The sequence below is a fragment of the Papio anubis genome, chromosome 9, assembly GCF_008728515.1.
Source record: "Papio anubis isolate 15944 chromosome 9, Panubis1.0, whole genome shotgun sequence".
Taxonomy (NCBI): Eukaryota; Metazoa; Chordata; class Mammalia; order Primates; family Cercopithecidae; genus Papio; species Papio anubis.
This window is the reverse complement of record NC_044984.1, coordinates 102,560,239-102,576,591: the sequence shown is the minus strand read 5'-3', so window position 1 is coordinate 102,576,591 and position 16,353 is coordinate 102,560,239. Positions and strand designations below refer to the sequence as shown.

The window sequence follows — 16,353 nt, the reverse complement described above, 5'->3', positions numbered from 1 at the left end:
ACAGAGCAAGACTTCGTCTCAAAAAAAAAAAAAAAAAAAAAAGACTTGGGTGGACGCTGATTGTGGTCAGAGCCGCCGCTGATAACAAAAATAACAACATTGGCTTTCTGCTCTACAGTGCAACGTGCTTCACAGGGCTTATTTCACCCCCCTGAGCCTCTATGTCCCTCCCTGTCTGAAAATGCATACAATTGTGTCCTAACCCTGTAGGGTGGTCATGAGGCTTGGGTGAGATGGGATAAACTCCTTGGCTCATTGTCCAGCACAAAGGAAGTACTTTATTAATGATTAATGTTGAACTTCCTTATGCTAGGCAGTGCTGCAAATGCTTCACCAATACCACTTCTTCAATTCTCACAATAGCCATAGGAGGTGGGTCCTTGGATTATCCCCATTGCACCAATATTGAAATGAAGGCTTTAGAGAGGGCTAAGTAATGTGCCTAGGGTCGCACAGCTCACAGGTCATGGAGCAAGAGTCCAGCCCTGATGGATGGGAAGCCGTATTCTGGGCCCTTAATCCCTTTGTTGTGTTGTTCTATGTTCTATGGCATCAACAATGTCACTGTTATTATTTGTAATATCCAGACAGACCTAGTGAGATAGAAAAAAAAAAGCATTCGTTCATTCGTTCGTTCATTCATCAAACAATATCCTGGGTAATGCACTAGAGTTACATAAGATACTACTATTGGGGAAATTAGGTGATAGGTACACGGAACTTCTCTGTACTACTTTTGCAATTGCTTGTGAGTCTGTAATTATTTCAAAATAGTTATAAAAGGAGTATGAACGAAGTGACCCCTATGTGATTTCCAAGCACTGACCCCCAAGGATAGGTTATAAAAGGCCATGTTCCCTGGCACACTTGCTCCTGGAGCTCAGGGCTGCCAGGCAACAAGCCCACTCCCCTGAAGCTGCCATGCTGTGAGTAAGCTCAAGCCACATGGAGCCCTGGTCCGTAGTGTCAGAGAAACAAAACGAAACCGAACAAAGCCCAGTATCCAGAGGCACTGTCTGGTGCCTGGATTCTGCTCCAGTCTGAGGAAATGGAGCTGAATAAGACCCAGGTCTTGTCCTCAGATAACTTGTTATCTAATCAGATGCATAAGCCAGCAATAATCACATAAATGCCATGTGCCCCACCTGGGTGAGCAGGACCCTGTAGGAGCCAGAATGGGGCGTGTATTTGTTTTCCAGCACGGTCATACCAAACAGTCACAAACTGAGTGGCTTAAAACAACAGGAATTTATTCTCTCATGGTTCTGGAGGCCAGAACTCTGAAATCAAGGGCCATGCTCCCTCTGAAGGCTCCAGGGGAGGATCCTTCCTCGCCTCTTCCAGCTTCTAGTGGCTCCAGATGTTCTTTGGCTTGGGGCAGCATCCCTCCCATCTCTGCCTCCGTCTCCACATGGCCTTCTGTTCTCTGTCCATGTGAAATCTTCCCCCTGCTTTTCCTCTTATATGGTGACTGTCATTTGGGGCCCACTGTAACCCCAAATGACCTCTTCATGAGATCCTTACCTTAATCTCAGCTGCAAAGACCCTTTTCCCAAACAAAGTCGCACTGACAGCTTCTAGTGGATGCACCATTTTGCAGGGGTGGGGAGTGCAGAGTGCATCCTTCCACTTTCTACAGGAGGGAGAGGGGATGCTTCCTAGAGAAGGGGATGCTTGCTAGGGATGAGGCTGAGCTTAGAGAAGGAATTTAAAAGGGAGTGGAAACTCCTACACTGAAAAAAAAAAGTGATTTTGATTTTTAGAGACTGCCACCTAGTAAATGTGTTGGTCAAGAAAAGTTTCAGTTGTTCCAGTTCATGCCTCTCCCACAAAGCACAGCTCTCAGACCTCTGGGGCCTTGACCTTCTGGGGTCTTTCTCTGACATTCTTGGCAAGACTGATGAGCTGGAAGGAGCACCTGGTGCAGGCATATGCAGGGCATCCCAGATCTGAAAGTGTTCTCGAGATCGTCTGCTGCCCAGTCCTGACTCCAAAAACAAATTCCTGTCACCTTAGCTCATTCTAGTCCTGCACAGCAGGTGGGGTGGGTATTGTTATCATCCCCATTTTGCAGATTGCACATCTGAGGCCCAGAGAGGAGAAGCAGCTTGCTCAGGTGACACAGCAAGTCTCCTGCCGCCCACACGTGGGCCTTGTGCTGCCACCTTCTCCCTGGCATTCCCTTCTGGATCCCTCCTGGGACTGTCCCAGGGAATGGACCAGTATGACTGGCTTAGGGAGTTCTAACTCAGGAGGCTAAGGGCGGGGTGGCTTTTGCCCTGGGGCCAGATCCAGTATGAGTTCAGGGTCTCAGACAGAATCTTGGTGCTGGGCCTGGAGAATGGGCTTCCCCTGGGTTCTCTGGGCAGCTGAGGGTGGAAAGGGAGGCAGACTAACTGCTCTCAGGCCAGCCTGCCTGCCTGGGCTGTGATGAATGATGTGGTCTCTGGGAAGTAACCCCTGTGTGTGTATGTGTGTGTGTGTGTGTGTGTGCACCCCAGACCTCAGCTAGATTATCCTGAAAACTGGGAGGGTGAATTCCCTGAGGGGCTAGGAAAAGTGGAGCAAGAAGGAGGGTGTCCCTGTAGGGTGGAGCTGGAGGGCCTGGTGCATCAGGAAAGGTGTGAACAGATATCGGTAAATGTGTTCTCCTTTCCAGTAAGCAGTGTGGTGAAGAGCAAGGCTCATAGTCAGAGTGAACCCAGATGTGGGTCTGTCACTGGCTGAAGTCTGTGACACTAGCATCACTTCCTCCCTTTACAATGGGAGTGATAGCAGTACCACTCCTGGAGGTTGTTGGAGACGCATGAGCTGATGCAGTGCAAGTGCTTGATACAGTGTTTGGGCTCTTATGTGCACCCAGTCAATTATTACTTATTACAAGGAAGTAAAACCAATATAAAGTATAACTGGATGTAGACATAAGGACCAACCAAAACCAGTGCAGAAACCTGCAGCCTAGAGGTTTCTGTGCCTTTGGCCAACAAACATGACTCTGAGCTTCCTTGTGGTCACATTGAAAAGGGAAATGTGATCAGCTGTAGACCATGGATGATCAAGAGCGAGAAAGCAACCCAGTTCCTCAAGAGAAGCAACACTGTTCCTTACCCTGAATCCTCCGGAGTATTTCTCATATTTCTCACTGGGCAGAGAGCTTCACAAAGGGTACCCCAAGGGAGTCAGTGAGCAACATCATTGACTAGGAATTACACAGCACTGCAGGTGTGATTTCATGTGGTAACTGACTGCAGAGGCCTTGAGGAGGAGATGAAGGGAAATCTGTGAAGGTGGCTCAGAGAAGGCAGCTCTGTGGCAGGATCAGGAGTGTGACAAAGGTTTGGGCTATCAGGATTGAAGGTTGAGGCTTACAGAGGTCAGAGTGGTTGGGATGAGAGCTGATAATCCCTCAGGGAAACAGGAGGAGCCTGAGCCTTTTCACTTGGGATCCTTGGAAGTCAGATTCTGGAGTCAGAGCTCCCTGCTGTGTGGCCCCAGGCAAGTGTATTCACCTCTCTGAACCTCAGTTTTCTTATCTGCAAATAGGAGTTATTTTTACAGGGCTATTATGGAGTCTTGCAAAGCACATACAGTGAGAGATCAAGCATATGTTAACTATATGTATGTACATATTATGTACACTGGACCCTTGAACAAGTCAGGGGCTAGGGGAACCAACTCACTTTACAGTCAATAATCCACATATAATTTTTGACTCTCCCAAAACTTAACTACTGATAACCTCCTGTTAACCAGAAGTATTGTTACTAACATACACAACCAATTGACACATATTTTTATGTCATATGTATTACATACCATACTCATACCATCAAGTAAGCTAGAGAAAAAGAAAATGTGATTAAGAAAATCATGAGGAAGAGAGAATATATTTAGTATTTATTGAGTGGAAGTGGGTCACCACAAAGGTCTTCATCCTCATTGTTTTCACATTGAGTAGGCTGAGGAACAGGAAGAGGAGAGATTGGTTTTGCTGTCTCAGGGGTGGCAGAGGCAGAAGAAAATTCACATATAAGTGGACCCATGCAGTTCAAACCTGTTTTGTTCAAGGGTCAGCGGTATATATAGTGACACATACTTTTTTCATAAGCTTCCTGGTTGTGAAGAATTTAAGGAATTTGGGTAACTAGAATTTGACAGCTCTTTACAATTCACAATTGGCAAAGGCTTCATTGTCTTCACACGATTCTCCCAACAGCATGAGGGAGGTGTTCTTACCCCCACTTGAGACATTAGAGTTTAGAGAAGCAAAATCTTTACCTGTGTCCCTCTTTTTTTTTTTTTGAGACAGTCTCACTCTGTTGCCCAGGCTGGAGTGCAATGGTGTGATCTTGGCTCACCACAACCTCCACTCCTGTGTTCAAGCAATTCCCTTGCCTCAGCCTCCTGAATAGCTGGGATTACAGGAACATGTCACCATGCCCGGCTAATTTTTGTGTTTTTAGTAGAGACGAGGTTTCACCATGTTGCCCAGGCTGGTCTCAAACTCCTGGCCTCAAGTGATCCTCCCGCCTGAGCCACCCAAAGTGCTGGGATTACAGGCATGAGCCACTGTGCCCGGCCTCTATGTCCCTTTCTGACCTGCCCTTGATCCCACAACTGGAGAGACAAGTGGGCAGGAACTCGCTGGTCCTCTGGCTTCCTAGCCTCGTCCCAGCATCCCAGGCAAAGACCATTTTAGAAGGGAGTTAAGAGTGGAAGCCTGAGAAATAATAACAACGACAAAAACAACGATATAGTGCTTATCCCATAAGGGGACCTGTTCCAAGCACTTAATCCTCACAACCATCTTCTTATGAGATAGGAGCTATTATTATCAAGCCCATTTTACAGATAAGACAACTGAGCTGCAAAGAAGGTAACTGACTTGCCCAAGGTCACAGGGGAGTTCCTACAGATCCAGGATGTGGATGCAGGCAGTCTGACTGGGCCCCAGAGTCTGCTCTTCCGCTTGGTTTGGGAGCAGAAATGTGCTCAGGACAGGAGGGATGTGTGTTAGGACAGAGCAGAGGCTCAAAGCAAACCCGTGACTTGTGCCTCCCTTACACTTCCAGAGACAGAGGGGGGTCTTCGGGTGGAGGGGAATGCACCAACAGGGGACACGAATCCACTCAATTCCTGGAAGGATGAGGAGTCAGGGGTGGAAGGACAGACATGCCCGGAGGATGTCAGCGCCATTCTGTGCCAGCCCAGCCTGGCCCCAGGTCTAAGATGAAAAAACATGGCCTCTGACCCCAAGCTGCTCCCAGCCCAGCCAGAGAGCCCGACATGATGTCGTCTGCTTCAGGCTGTATCTCTGCAGATGCTGTGCAAAGCACTCAGTCCTGAGTCTCAGACCCTCCTCGACCTCCTCTCGGGACTCACACACCCAGCCCACTGTCAATGAGGGAGGGGAAGGTCAGAGACGGGGAGATGCCTGGCATGCCCTTCCTCCTTTCTGTGCCTTCCACCTTCTTAACTCATACTTGTCCTTAAAACTCAGCTCAGATGCCATTGGCCCCAGGAAGCTTCAGACTCCCAGGCTGGGTAACAGCCCCTCCTGTGGGCTTCTGGGGGGCATTCTAGTCTTGCCCCAGCCTCAACACTGTCTCTTTGCTTGTACCTGTGAGCTCCTTTTGGGAAGGGACCCTAGTAAGGCCATGTCCTCATCTCTGGTGCCTGCACAGTCTGGCACAGGGAATGTCAACTTCGTCATTTCTTCCAAAAGGAAGGTTGGTGATGGTCATCAATCTGAGCAGATCATGGTCTCAGGGGCAGTGTGGAGTGATGGTTAAGAGCCCAGACTTTGCAGATGTGGTTCATATCCCAGCTCTTCCAGCCCCTGCCTGCATGCTTGGGCATGGGTCCTGATCTCTCTGAGCCCTGCTGTAGCCCCTCATGGGGTTAAAGTGAGACCATCTGGACTGAGGGCTCAGCATGGTCCCTGGCATACACAAGAGCTCAACATGCGTTCCCCCCTACAGTCATGCACACCCGTCAGGTTTCCTCCAGTCATGGGAGGCCAGCTCCAGTGTCCCCATCTTCTCTCTGCACTCCAGTGCCACAGGAAACCCTTGGGGACCCCATGGTGGGCACTACTGAAATATTGTCCCAGCATAGAGTGGGATGACACCCAAGCTTTGATTGTGAGCCCTTTGAGTGCAAAGCCCTCAATGGAATTTTCCAAGTGGCTTTTATTTAATAAAAGTAAAAGATGACTTTTATGTAATAAAATATAACCTTAAGCCCGGAAGGATCAGTAATGAATTTGTGTGCAGGAAGGGTGGAGTTATTTATAATGAAGCATCGATTGGCAGTCTCGCCAAGCTGAAATATCTGGTTTGGAGCCCATTTGACAAGATGGGGAGATCTTGAGCGGCAGAAAAAAGTGCATGGGCTCTGGGGTATCAGAGCCCTGATTTTAAATCCTTCTCATCAGTTGTGCACCTCTAGGCAATAATGCAGTCACTAGTATTTATTGAGGGCTTACTATGTGCCAATACCAAGCTAAACGCTCCACATTCCTGATGCTTCTAGTTCTTATATCCACTCTGTGAAGTGAGAATTCCCATTTATTGACAAGAAAACTGAGATTCATGGAAGAGAAATCACTTGCGCAAAGCCACACAGCTCGTAAGGGTCTGGGGTTAGGTATGAACCCTGCATGCAATCACTGCCTCTAAGATCTTGCAAACTTGCAAACTCCTCAGAATATGTTTGTTCTTCTGTAGATTGGAAAAATACTCAGCAAGATTGTTATGGGGCTTGCTTGAAGTGCCACTTAAGTTGTCTGCACAGCGGAGGCTTGGTGGATATATTTGTGTCTGTCTTCACACCAGACTGCTGTGGCCTCAGAGCCTGCATCTCATTCATGGTTCCCATCGGGCCCAGAGAAAGTCCAGCGAGAATGATGCTTCTTTCTCTGAGCCTCAGTCTCCCTAATTCTTAACACAAAAGTCATAACACCTGCCTGGAAAAGTCCCCAGGAAGACTAAATAACAAGGAATAAAAGTTCTTGGCACATAGCAGGTACTCTGTGCGGATCTTCTGTTTTCTCTGTGCTCACACTGCCTGAAACAGTATTTTTTGGGTCCTGCCCTGGTAGTGGATTTGGGTCCCAACCTGGTAGTGGATTGAGCCATCCATGCTCTTCCTCTGTGTCTTCCTTTACTCATGCCTGACTCCAGCTGTCAGCTAGGGATGTGCTGGGGGAGGGGAGTGGTTAGAATGAAGGGTCCAGCACTTGACCTGGGTAGTCAGTTGACCTAGGTTCAAGGGGCTCCATCCCTTTCTCGCTGCATAACCTTGGCTGAGTAACAGCCTTTCTGAACTTCTGCTTCCTTCTCTGTAAAATGGGAATAAGAATAAACAGATCTTATTTCTGGCTGGGTCCACTCAACCCTCTGGTTCTTAGGCCCGGGTCCAATTGCTGCTTTTTTTTGTGTTTTCTTCCCTGCAGGTGTTTCTAGCTGTGTACTGGGACTGATTGGCTGATGACTCACATTGCAGAGCTGCAGACAACACAACAGTGAATGGTGAGGAAACCTTGTGGTCTGAACTCCAAAGGGGACCAGTGATCACTGACAGGTTGGGTGCACAGAGGGATCACAACGAGGCTGTCCACTCGGTTTTAGAAGCATGTTGGAATCAAGTTCACAGCACCACATACCTCTTCTTCATTGCACTTAGCATTATTGCAATGTTTCCATTCTTTGAGGGACTTTTTGGTGAAAAATTGTCTCCCCCACTAGGCTCTAGAGGAAGAGAGGGCCCTAGGCAGGCAGAAAACATGGTTGTCAAAAGGATAGATTCTGAAGCTTGGATTCGAGTCACAGGTCTGCCTTTTCCAAGCTGTAGGACTTCAGGCAAGTGACATAAGCTCTCTGTGCCTCAGTTTCCTCACTTGTAAGATGAGGCTCATAACCTACCTACCTCACTGAGTTGTTGTGAAGATTAAGAGAGTATAGGATGCAATGCCCTTAGAATAGTGCCTGGCATGTAGGAGGTACCGGAGAGGCATTTGTTCAACAAATAAAATAGCAAAGAAGGAAATGGTTAAATCACAAAACTGGACTTGCTCAGAGTCAGGGAGAACATTGTTGTTCTTGCTGGTGTTGGTCAACCTCTTAAAGCCAGCTCTAGGGTTCCTCTAATGGTCCCTGTCTTCTCTTGCAGAGAATGGAGGATGAAGATTACAATACTTCCATCAGTTATGGTGATGAATACCCTGATTATTTAGACTCCATTGTGGTTTTGGAGGAGTTATCCCCGTTGGAAGCCAGGGTGACCAGGATCTTCCTGGTGGTGGTCTACAGCATCGTCTGCTTCCTCGGCATTCTGGGCAATGGTCTGGTGATCATCATTGCCACCTTCAAGATGAAGAAGACAGTGAACACAGTCTGGTTCCTCAACCTGGCAGTGGCAGATTTCCTGTTCAATGTCTTCCTCCCAATCCATATCACCTATGCTGCCATGGACTACCACTGGGTGTTTGGGACCGCCATGTGCAAGATCAGCAACTTCCTTCTTATCCACAACATGTTCACCAGTGTCTTCCTGCTGACTGTCATCAGCTTCGACCGCTGCATCTCTGTGCTCCTCCCTGTCTGGTCCCAGAATCACCGCAGCGTTCGCCTGGCTTACATGGCTTGCATGGTCATCTGGGTCCTGGCTTTCTTCTTGAGTTCCCCATCTCTCGTCTTCCGGGACACAGCCAACCTGCATGGGAAAATATCCTGCTTCAACAACTTCAGCCTGTCCACACCTGGGTCTTCCTCGTGGCCCGCTCACTCCCAAATGGACCCTGTGGGGTATAGCCGGCACATGGTGGTGACTGTCACCCGCTTCCTCTGCGGCTTCCTGGTCCCAGTCCTTATCATCACAGCTTGCTACCTCACCATCGTCTGCAAACTGCAGCGCAACCGCCTGGCCAAGACCAAGAAGCCCTTCAAGATTATCGTGACCATCATCATTACCTTCTTCTTCTGCTGGTGCCCCTACCACACACTCAACCTCCTAGAGCTCCACCACACTGCCATGCCTGGCTCCGTCTTCAGCCTGGGTTTGCCGCTGGCCACTGCCCTCGCCATTGCCAATAGCTGCATGAACCCCATTCTGTATGTTTTCATGGGTCAGGACTTCAAGAAGTTCAAGGTGGCCCTCTTCTCCCGCCTGGTCAATGCTCTAAGTGAAGACACAGGCCACTCTTCCTACCCCAGCCATAGAAGCTTTACCAAGATGTCATCAATGAATGAGAGGACTTCGATGAATGAGAGGGAGACCAGCATGCTTTGAGCCTCACCGGGTAACCCCTCAATGGGCCCTCTCAACCCAGGGACACCCAAGGATATGTCTTCTGAAGATCAAGGCAAGAACCTCTTTAGCATCCGCCAATTCCCACTGCATTTTGCATGGGGATGAACAGTGTTTTATGCTGGGACTCGAGGGCCTGGAACCCCTTTCTCTTAGTGGACAGAACATGCTGTGTTCCACACAGCCTTGGACTAGCAATTTATGCTTCTTGGGAGACCAGCCTTGACTGACTCAAAGCAAAAAAGGAAGAACTCTCAAAAGCACTGCCATGAACTGGGATTGGCATAGGGCAGTGGGATTAAGCTGCCTACTGTGCACACCCCAGAAATGACACTCTCCAAGGTCCATTCCTGGTGTGAGCAGTGGGGAGGTCAGAGCAAACCCGGTGTGATGCAGATCACACCTGGCCCTTGTATACCTATTATCAGTAGCTGGCCAGAAAACCCTACCTTCAAGTCACTGCCCTGTGTTAAAGTGTGTGGAAATGCATAGGTGACCTGGGAGAGGAAGGTGACATATCAGCCCATGAACTCCATAGGCCATTAATTTAGCTTTCGGATCAGCTAGGAAGACAGATAACCCGTTCTGAGAGGTCATGTGGGCTCTCTGCAAGGGCAAGACAAGTGAGGGATGCAATGAGGACTTGAGATTTGGCAAAGGAGTGAGAAAGGAGAAAAGAACCTTCAAAGGATGCAGGCATGGAGCAGCTCACCCTAGAACATCGCAGGCTGATGGTGCTTTAGTCTGGAGCTATTTAGGGGGTCAGGGTGGTGCCAGCCCCTGATCTCACCTTGCCCCTCTTACCTGGGGGTGGGGTTGTGGCAGGCATCTTCACCAGCTGCTCTCACCCCATCACAGGGATTTTTTCTGCCTTTCCTAATCCACTCAGCTCTGGCTGGAGGTGCTTAGAATAAAACACTGGTGGTGGGGCTTCTTATTCTGGTTAATTTCCTCAATGCCTTTGGAGACGGGTCCAAAATGCAGTTTGGGAAGCAACTCCGGAGAGTCCCCTGGGAAGAAGAGTATTTCCGAGGACTTAGTCACTTGAAACAGAGTCTGGAGCTGGACTCCTTGAACTGTGTTTCCGAGCTGCAGACACCAAATACCTCCTGGATACGGGTGCCTGGCATGGCTTTTCTCATCTAATACTAACACGTCCCTGTGAAACAGAGTGTCATTGCCCCATTTACAAATGACATAGCTGAGGCCCAGAGGGGGAAAGTAACTTGCCCAACATCACACAGCTAATCAGTGGCAGAGTTAAGATCTGAACCTGGCTCTGTCTCGCTCCAGAAACTCTGTTCTTCGAGTTGGAATTTATCTGTGGAGATTATTCTAGTATATTGATAACCTACATTTATTTAGCACTTTTCATATTATGCACTTTATGTATGTTTTCTCATTTAATCATTACAGCAACCCTAAGTTAGGTACGGTTATAACTTCCCTTTTACGTAGGAGGAATCTGAGGCTAAGAGAGGTTAAGTAACTTGCCCAAAGGTACCCAGCTAGTCTCTGCCAGAGCTGGGATTTGAACTTCAGTTTGCCTGACTCAAATGAAGCTGCAGAGTTGGGAAGGACCTAAAAAGTTTGGAGATTTTTACCATAAATATTGATTCTTCTGCAAATGAATATGAACATCTTAATGGCCTTTAAGAAACTTTGCAAATAGTTTTCAAAAATGATGCAACATGGCAGAGAAAATGCACTTGGCTTCCAGCTCCTTCAACGGCAATTAACAGCCTCCTACCATGGCTCCCACCTCCTGTGTCTCCGGAGAGCAAGGCAATGGGGAGGGAAGGCTGGCAGGAGGCAGTCTCTTGTGGGTCCGAGGCCCTTTGGCTCCTAAGTGTCCACATTCTGTTCTCTTCCAAGTCCCTTCATTGTTAAGTTGATTCTCCAACAAGATGCAACGAACAGATGCAATGTCTACCCCGCGCTGGGCGAGTTCCCGAGGCCGCAGGCTGTTTGGAATCACACTTCATTAAGAGACAAACTGTTCCTTCTCTTATTGTGCCTTAATGCCTATGACAAGGAAGCTCTGAATTGACCCCAAGCTGGAGTCTCTGAATGCTTTCAAGAGTTTGAACATAGATGGTTTGAGAGCAAAAAGGGAGCTTTAAATATTGCTCAGTGGCCCCCATTTCCCCCCTTTCCACATTTACTGAGGCACGAGATGGGACGGGCTCTGTCCCAGGTCACAGCAGCAGTCATCAGTGACTTGGGCCTCCTGGCTCCTAGGATGCTGCTTTTCCTGGGCTTCTGGCAGTTCAGGCCAGGCTGGGGGAGCCAGGAATTCATGTTGTCATTGGAAAAGCTGATAAACAGAAGCACAATTCATACCAGCTGTTTTCCTCCTTAGAGTCTGGCCTCCCTCTTTCTGGCTGCTCTGCTGGTCTTCCTGTTCTGACTTAGGTTCCTGTCAAGTACTTAAATGCAGCCTTAACGTCCCATACAGTCTTGTCCCCACAGCCTCACGTGAGCATCTCCATGGGTCATGCATATATCATCCCTGCAGTGTGCAAAGTGTGCTCACCTGCATTGCTGCACAGGCAACCAAAACACTTAGTGCCCAGAGCCTTCTCTCTGGGCCCAGGACTCAGCTATGGGGCCTTACTTAGCCCTGCCTCCTGAGTGGGGTGGGTGGGCTGAGGGATTGTGAGGACAAGAGGTAGAGGGAAAAGAAAAGAAGACAGTGTTTGAGGTTAGGGGAGGGACAGAAGAGGGGACAGAAATGTCCCAGAGCATGATGATGAAGGAAAGGGATTTGGCATTCATGAAGTACCTCTGATAGTTCAGGCACAAACATTGAAACCTCAAATTGGCCCTGGCAGATGGGGACATCATAGCAAGGTGGGGGCGGGGGGTGCAGAAAGTGAGTTTCTGCTTCAAGAGCAGACTTCAGTAGTTCAGAGTTGCACAGTTAGTGAGGTATGGAGCTGGGCTTTGAATCAGGTCAGCTGCCTGAATGCCCAACTTCTTCAGCCCTTGGAAGGGGAGGTTGGGGGGAAGAAGAAGGAAAAGGAGGAGGAGGAAGAAAGAAAGAGAGAAGAGGAGAGGAATGGAAGTCAAAAGAGAGGGAGGAATTGGATTTCAGAACCATCTCCAGCTGACCCTTGAGCCAGCAAGGACAGGGAACAGGGAAGAGCAAGAACACGAAGGGCCTGAGGCACCAGGATGCCTTTGCCAGCCTTAGATAAATCCCAGGTCACACAGAGCCCTGCAGGTTCTCGGGGTCCCCCTCCAGAAAAGAGGCACAGAGATTCTGGCAGCGAGGTTCAGAAGGGGTGAGGAAACTGGGCACTGACAAAGGGAAGGGATTGGCTCAAATTCGAACCCAGAGTCAGCTCTGGTGGGATTGGGAGCCTGGATGGGTGGGAGAAGATAGAATCCAATCGTGAGAACCATAAGGGACCTTCAAACTCATCTTGCCCAGATATGTCCCATCTCACAGATGAGGGAACTGAGGTTTTGAGAGCTTCCCTTGAGGACTCTACAAAACGAGGTGGTGTTTGGTTTGGATGGAAGTGGTTGGTGATTCCTCAACTCCTGCCCTGCCACGATCTCTTGTTCCTCCCTAACATGTTATGCTCTTGCTGGGGCTGGGATGCCCTAGGCCCATGGTTACCAAATCCTGGGTTTGGAAAATTGCTGCTGGGTTTGGTATCTAGGACCACAGAGGAATCTACTATTTCTACTGTGAAATAATTCAGCATGGGGTCTGCTTACTTCCTCCCTTTGAGGACACAGTTTCTCTCGAATAAAGAGACTGAAGCGAGAGTGTGTGGCTCAGTTCTGGAGGTTCCTGCCTTTACCTCCCTGTTGCCTTCCCCACTTACTTCACAGAGCAGCAGCTGAGGCTCAGAGAGGTGACGCGGCCAGTGCAAAGTCACAGAGCTATGTTGTGGGCAGCAGGAGAAGCCCTGAAGTCCCCAACCTGCCATTCCCAAACCTTTGAGCTCCAAGAAATTTGCATTTCGAAAAAAATTATTTTCACTTATTTTACTTTTCTAGCAACTGAGGATGTGAAAGTGGTAGTTACTCACCCAAGATAATATAGCAAACCATAGCAGATAAGGGACACAAACCAGGCCTCCTCATGGCCAGGTCTAGACTCTTTGGCACTGCATCAAGTGGCCCAAGGACAGATGCTCCTGTGATACATTCATCCATTCATCTTTTCACCAACCCATTCACCCTAACATCCACCCACCTGTCCACCCACCCATTCACTCCATTCACCTATCCACCCATTCATCTACCCATCCACCCATTCACCCCAAGATCCACCCACCCATCCACTCACCCATTCATCCCAATATCCACTCACACATCTACCATCCATTCCCTTTAATATCCACCACCCATCCACCCACCCATTCATCCCAATATCCACTCACACATCTACCATCCATTCACTTTAATATCCGCCACACATCCACCCACCCATTCACCCACTCATTCACCCCAATATCCACTCACACATCCACCCACCCATTATCCCAAGATCAACTCACCCATCCACCCCAACGTCCACTCATCCACCCACTTACCCACTGACTCCGACATCCACTCACCCAGCTCTTCATCTCAATATCCGCCTAGCCATCCATCCACTCACCCATTCACTTACATAACCATCTATCCACCCATTCATCCATTCCATTAAAATGCATTTAACACCTCCTTTTTGCCTAATTCTGTGGTAGGCACTGAATATAGACAGATGATCAAGACATACACAGTTCCTGTCCTCCTGAACTCATTCATTGACTTATGGGACAGACAGCCAATGATCAAAATTATACACTTCCCCCAATGGAAAACAACCCCAGTAAATGTTACACACACACACACACACACACACACACACACACACACACTAGAGACAGAGAGTCTCTGTTGCCCAGGCTGGAGTGCTATGGCATGATCACAGTTCACTTTAGCCTTGACCTCAGATCTGCATGCTGGAACAATGCCCCTAGCTGCTCTGGTGAGGACAGGTTGGAGAGGGGCAGCGGGGGAAGCCTGGAGGCTGCTGAAGCCTCAGATGAGCCATGGTGGAATCTGGACTGAGTAAACAGAGGTGATGCTGGAGAGAAATGGACTATTGGAAAGATATTTAAAAGCTACCCAAGTTTTCTCAGGGGAGTGGTTAGTGGGAAACCAACCCAGGGCCCATTTCTGCTGCACAGAGGCCTCTGTGCATTGCTTTATTGTCAGAAATTAATTGTAAATATTATTCAAATGTACCTCCCAATGCACAATTACATTTCTCAGGGGAGCCCTCTGAGCACATAATAAAGCCCTATAAATAATACATATATTAACCTAAGAGGAACAGAGGCGTTTTAAGCTGCAATTGCAGGTTGTGCTGTGGGGACTTTATACAGATGAGATGCCAAGCACTTGGACTTGGGGTTGAATCTTGGAGATCACCTGAGTTCTGTCCTGGGGAATCTTCCAGAAGTCTCTCCCCCTGGGATATGCGGATACCCCCAGACAAGTCAGGCAGCTACTGCTCTAGATATCTAGACAATAGACAGGTGGGGGCAAGATGACAGTTGGTAAGGGAGGAAGAAGCACAGGTCTATACACTTCCCTTGTGCTCAAAGATGAAGAAACAGCAACAGCAGTAATAATAGCAAATATTAACTGAGCCTTGTCTAAGTTTTGGGCAAGCTCTCCAGTTTCATTATCTCATTGAATCCTTGAAACAAGGATTCCATGGTAGGGGCTATTGCTATCTCCATACACAAGTGAAGAGATTGAGGTTCAGAGAGGTGAAGTGACTTTGCCCGATGCCACACAGCTGGTAAGTGACAGAGCTGGGATTCGAATCCCAGTATGTTTATCTCGAAAGCTCCTGCTGTTTTCCCCAGAAATGTGCAAATGCAAAATGTCCTCTGTGGAGACCCCTCCCTGGAGACAGGAGGAGGACAAGCACATATTCTCTCTCCCATGGCAAATTTTGAGGATGTGGGAGTGGGGGAGTCTGAGGAATTGCTTTTACCTTGAGAGGAGGAAATTGCATTTGATTGGGCTTGTCACTTTCTCACAACCCTGAGACTCTTAGGGTTTTTGAGTTTGGAAAAGACTCTACTTCCTCAAGTTTGTCCCTTCCCATTCCTCCATTTCACAGATGGTGAAACTGAGACCTGTTTGCAAATACGATGGAGACCACCTGCCTCACTGACTGCCGGGAGATGAGAGGTGTGTGAAAAATGCTCATCTGAGTCACTCTTAAAACACCATCACCCCAGAGACCAGAGCATTCACCAAGCCACCCTGCTTCACTTCTTAGTTTATTGACAAGGGCTTTGGTGCTAATCTGCTGTAAAAGATTTCTGCCCAAGGTCTGGGCTCCCCTGAGGAGTTTCCAGCAGAATCCTGGCTGAAGGGGAGGCGGGAGATCTTGGCAAAAACTGCTGTAGGGCAGACATGCTTTGTTTGGGGGCATAAATGTTACTTTTAAAGATTGTGCTGAATATGAGTGAGGGATACTCCCCGTCTTGACCTAGATAGTGGTTACACAGGGTAAGAGGTGGGGAGTAGGGGTTCATCTGTAAAAACCCAATTATCTGTACATTGAAGATAAATGCATTTTACTGTAGTAAGTTATGCCTCAGCAAAAGTCTTTTTAAAAATAAAATAATTCATGATGTCTGCAGAAATGAGTTCCCACCTCCACTGGTACAGGTAGTGGCAGGACAGAACCAGGTCTGAGGGTTTGTCCCTGATTCAAGAGAGCGTTTTAGAGGGCAGTGGCTCCTGCAGCGTCCATCCAAAGTGGCAGAGTTTCAGGAAGGACTAAGCCCTCCTGGGGGCCTCCCCGGCCTCACCACCTGACTCAAAGGGCCTTTGATGATTATGACACGGGGTCAGGTAGGCTCAGGAATCAGACTGCAAGGGTTTGAATCCAAGCTCTACTACCTACGTCAGCTAAAGGCAGGGTTAGAGTTAGGCTCTGTGACCTTGGGCAAGCTATTCAATGCCTCTGAAGCCTCAGTTTTCTCCTCTGTATGATAAAGGGCATGAAAGGTT

General features: G+C 48.4%; 1 protein-coding gene across 4 annotated transcripts in view; it reads left to right on the top strand.

Annotated features, from left to right (window-relative positions):
• The window catches only part of CMKLR1 (chemerin chemokine-like receptor 1), a 52,812-nt gene extending 39,725 nt beyond the window's left edge, over positions 1-13,087 (top strand). For all 4 annotated transcript variants that reach the window (XM_017946174.3, XM_003907104.5, XM_009181624.4 and 1 more), the window contains 2 exons: positions 7,457-7,532; positions 8,173-13,087. In XM_017946174.3, the coding sequence (XP_017801663.2) occupies positions 7,530-7,532; positions 8,173-9,291 (1,122 nt within the window). In that variant the 5' untranslated portion in view covers positions 7,457-7,529 and the 3' untranslated portion in view covers positions 9,292-13,087. The remainder of the gene's footprint in view (positions 1-7,456; positions 7,533-8,172) is intronic.
• Positions 13,088-16,353: the final 3,266 nt, after the last annotated feature.